The sequence below is a fragment of the Mizuhopecten yessoensis genome, unplaced genomic scaffold, assembly GCF_002113885.1.
Source record: "Mizuhopecten yessoensis strain PY_sf001 unplaced genomic scaffold, ASM211388v2 scaffold8745, whole genome shotgun sequence".
Classification (NCBI taxonomy): Eukaryota; Metazoa; Mollusca; class Bivalvia; order Pectinida; family Pectinidae; genus Mizuhopecten; species Mizuhopecten yessoensis.
The window spans coordinates 1801124-1802013 of NW_018407700.1; the positions used below are offsets into that span (position 1 = coordinate 1801124).

General features: G+C 36.0%; 1 protein-coding gene across 1 annotated transcript in view; it reads left to right on the plus strand.

Annotated features, from left to right (window-relative positions):
* Positions 1-300: 300 nt before the first annotated feature.
* LOC110456391 overlaps positions 301-890 on the plus strand; it is a 22338-nt gene continuing 21748 nt past the window's right edge. The window contains exon 1 of the mRNA XM_021507101.1: positions 301-383. Within this exon, the coding sequence (XP_021362776.1) occupies positions 302-383 (82 nt within the window). The 5' untranslated portion in view covers position 301. The remainder of the gene's footprint in view (positions 384-890) is intronic.

An 890-nucleotide genomic window follows, 5' to 3' on the forward strand; every position in this document is an offset into this window, starting at 1 on the left:
CGAGGATTGTATATTCCCATTGCGAATAACATCGTTAAAATGTCATCTGTACATATCCCATATCTGAAATCATCTTGCCAAACGGTACCGTCATTGCGCGGGAATTACTTACCTAGACTACACCTGTCCGAGATGGCCGCCTCTATGTCGAGTGCTAACTCCAATATGTTATAGGGAAAAAACAGTGTTACGAGAAATTTCGCGTTGTCCCTGAGGTGATTTACATGTGCTGAGGCAAGACTGACTGTCTGTAAGTAATATATTAACAGTCGTTAAGAAAAATTTACCGTAAAAGTCAGTCATGTTAGGATATCAAATGAAGACATTTATCAGCCTATTACAGTGCGCGCTTCTATTGCCGGTGTTGTGGGATCTAGCGACAGGTAAGAATACTTTCCTTATTCAACATTTACTTGATGTTGTAACTCGACCAGAGTACATGGAAAAGCTGATAACTTGGGAAATTCTTTTTTTATGTAAAACAGTTCACAAAATGCCAATGTTCAAGACATTACTGAGTGTCAAGGCTGGGCTCAGAGTTAATTTCACAGCCTGCACATATCCTATAGAAGTGTTTTATATTTCTTTCCATCTAAGTAGAGTTTTATCATATGCCTACGATATAATAAAGAGTTACTGAAATTTTGTATGGTTGGAAACATCTTTTTAATCTCTTTATCTCTTACTTCCTACTGGAAGTCACTTCAGATTTATCGTTATTTACTTTAGTCCTGAAGTCTTTACAAAACTGTCTAAAATGTTAATAAAAATGTTTTGTTCCAAAGAAATATTTAGTATCTACGAACTGCAACAGTTCGTAGTTCCATATTTCCTAGTTTTAACCCTTTTATATATTTATCATTATATTTTGGAGCGTACGTTATGGGGGG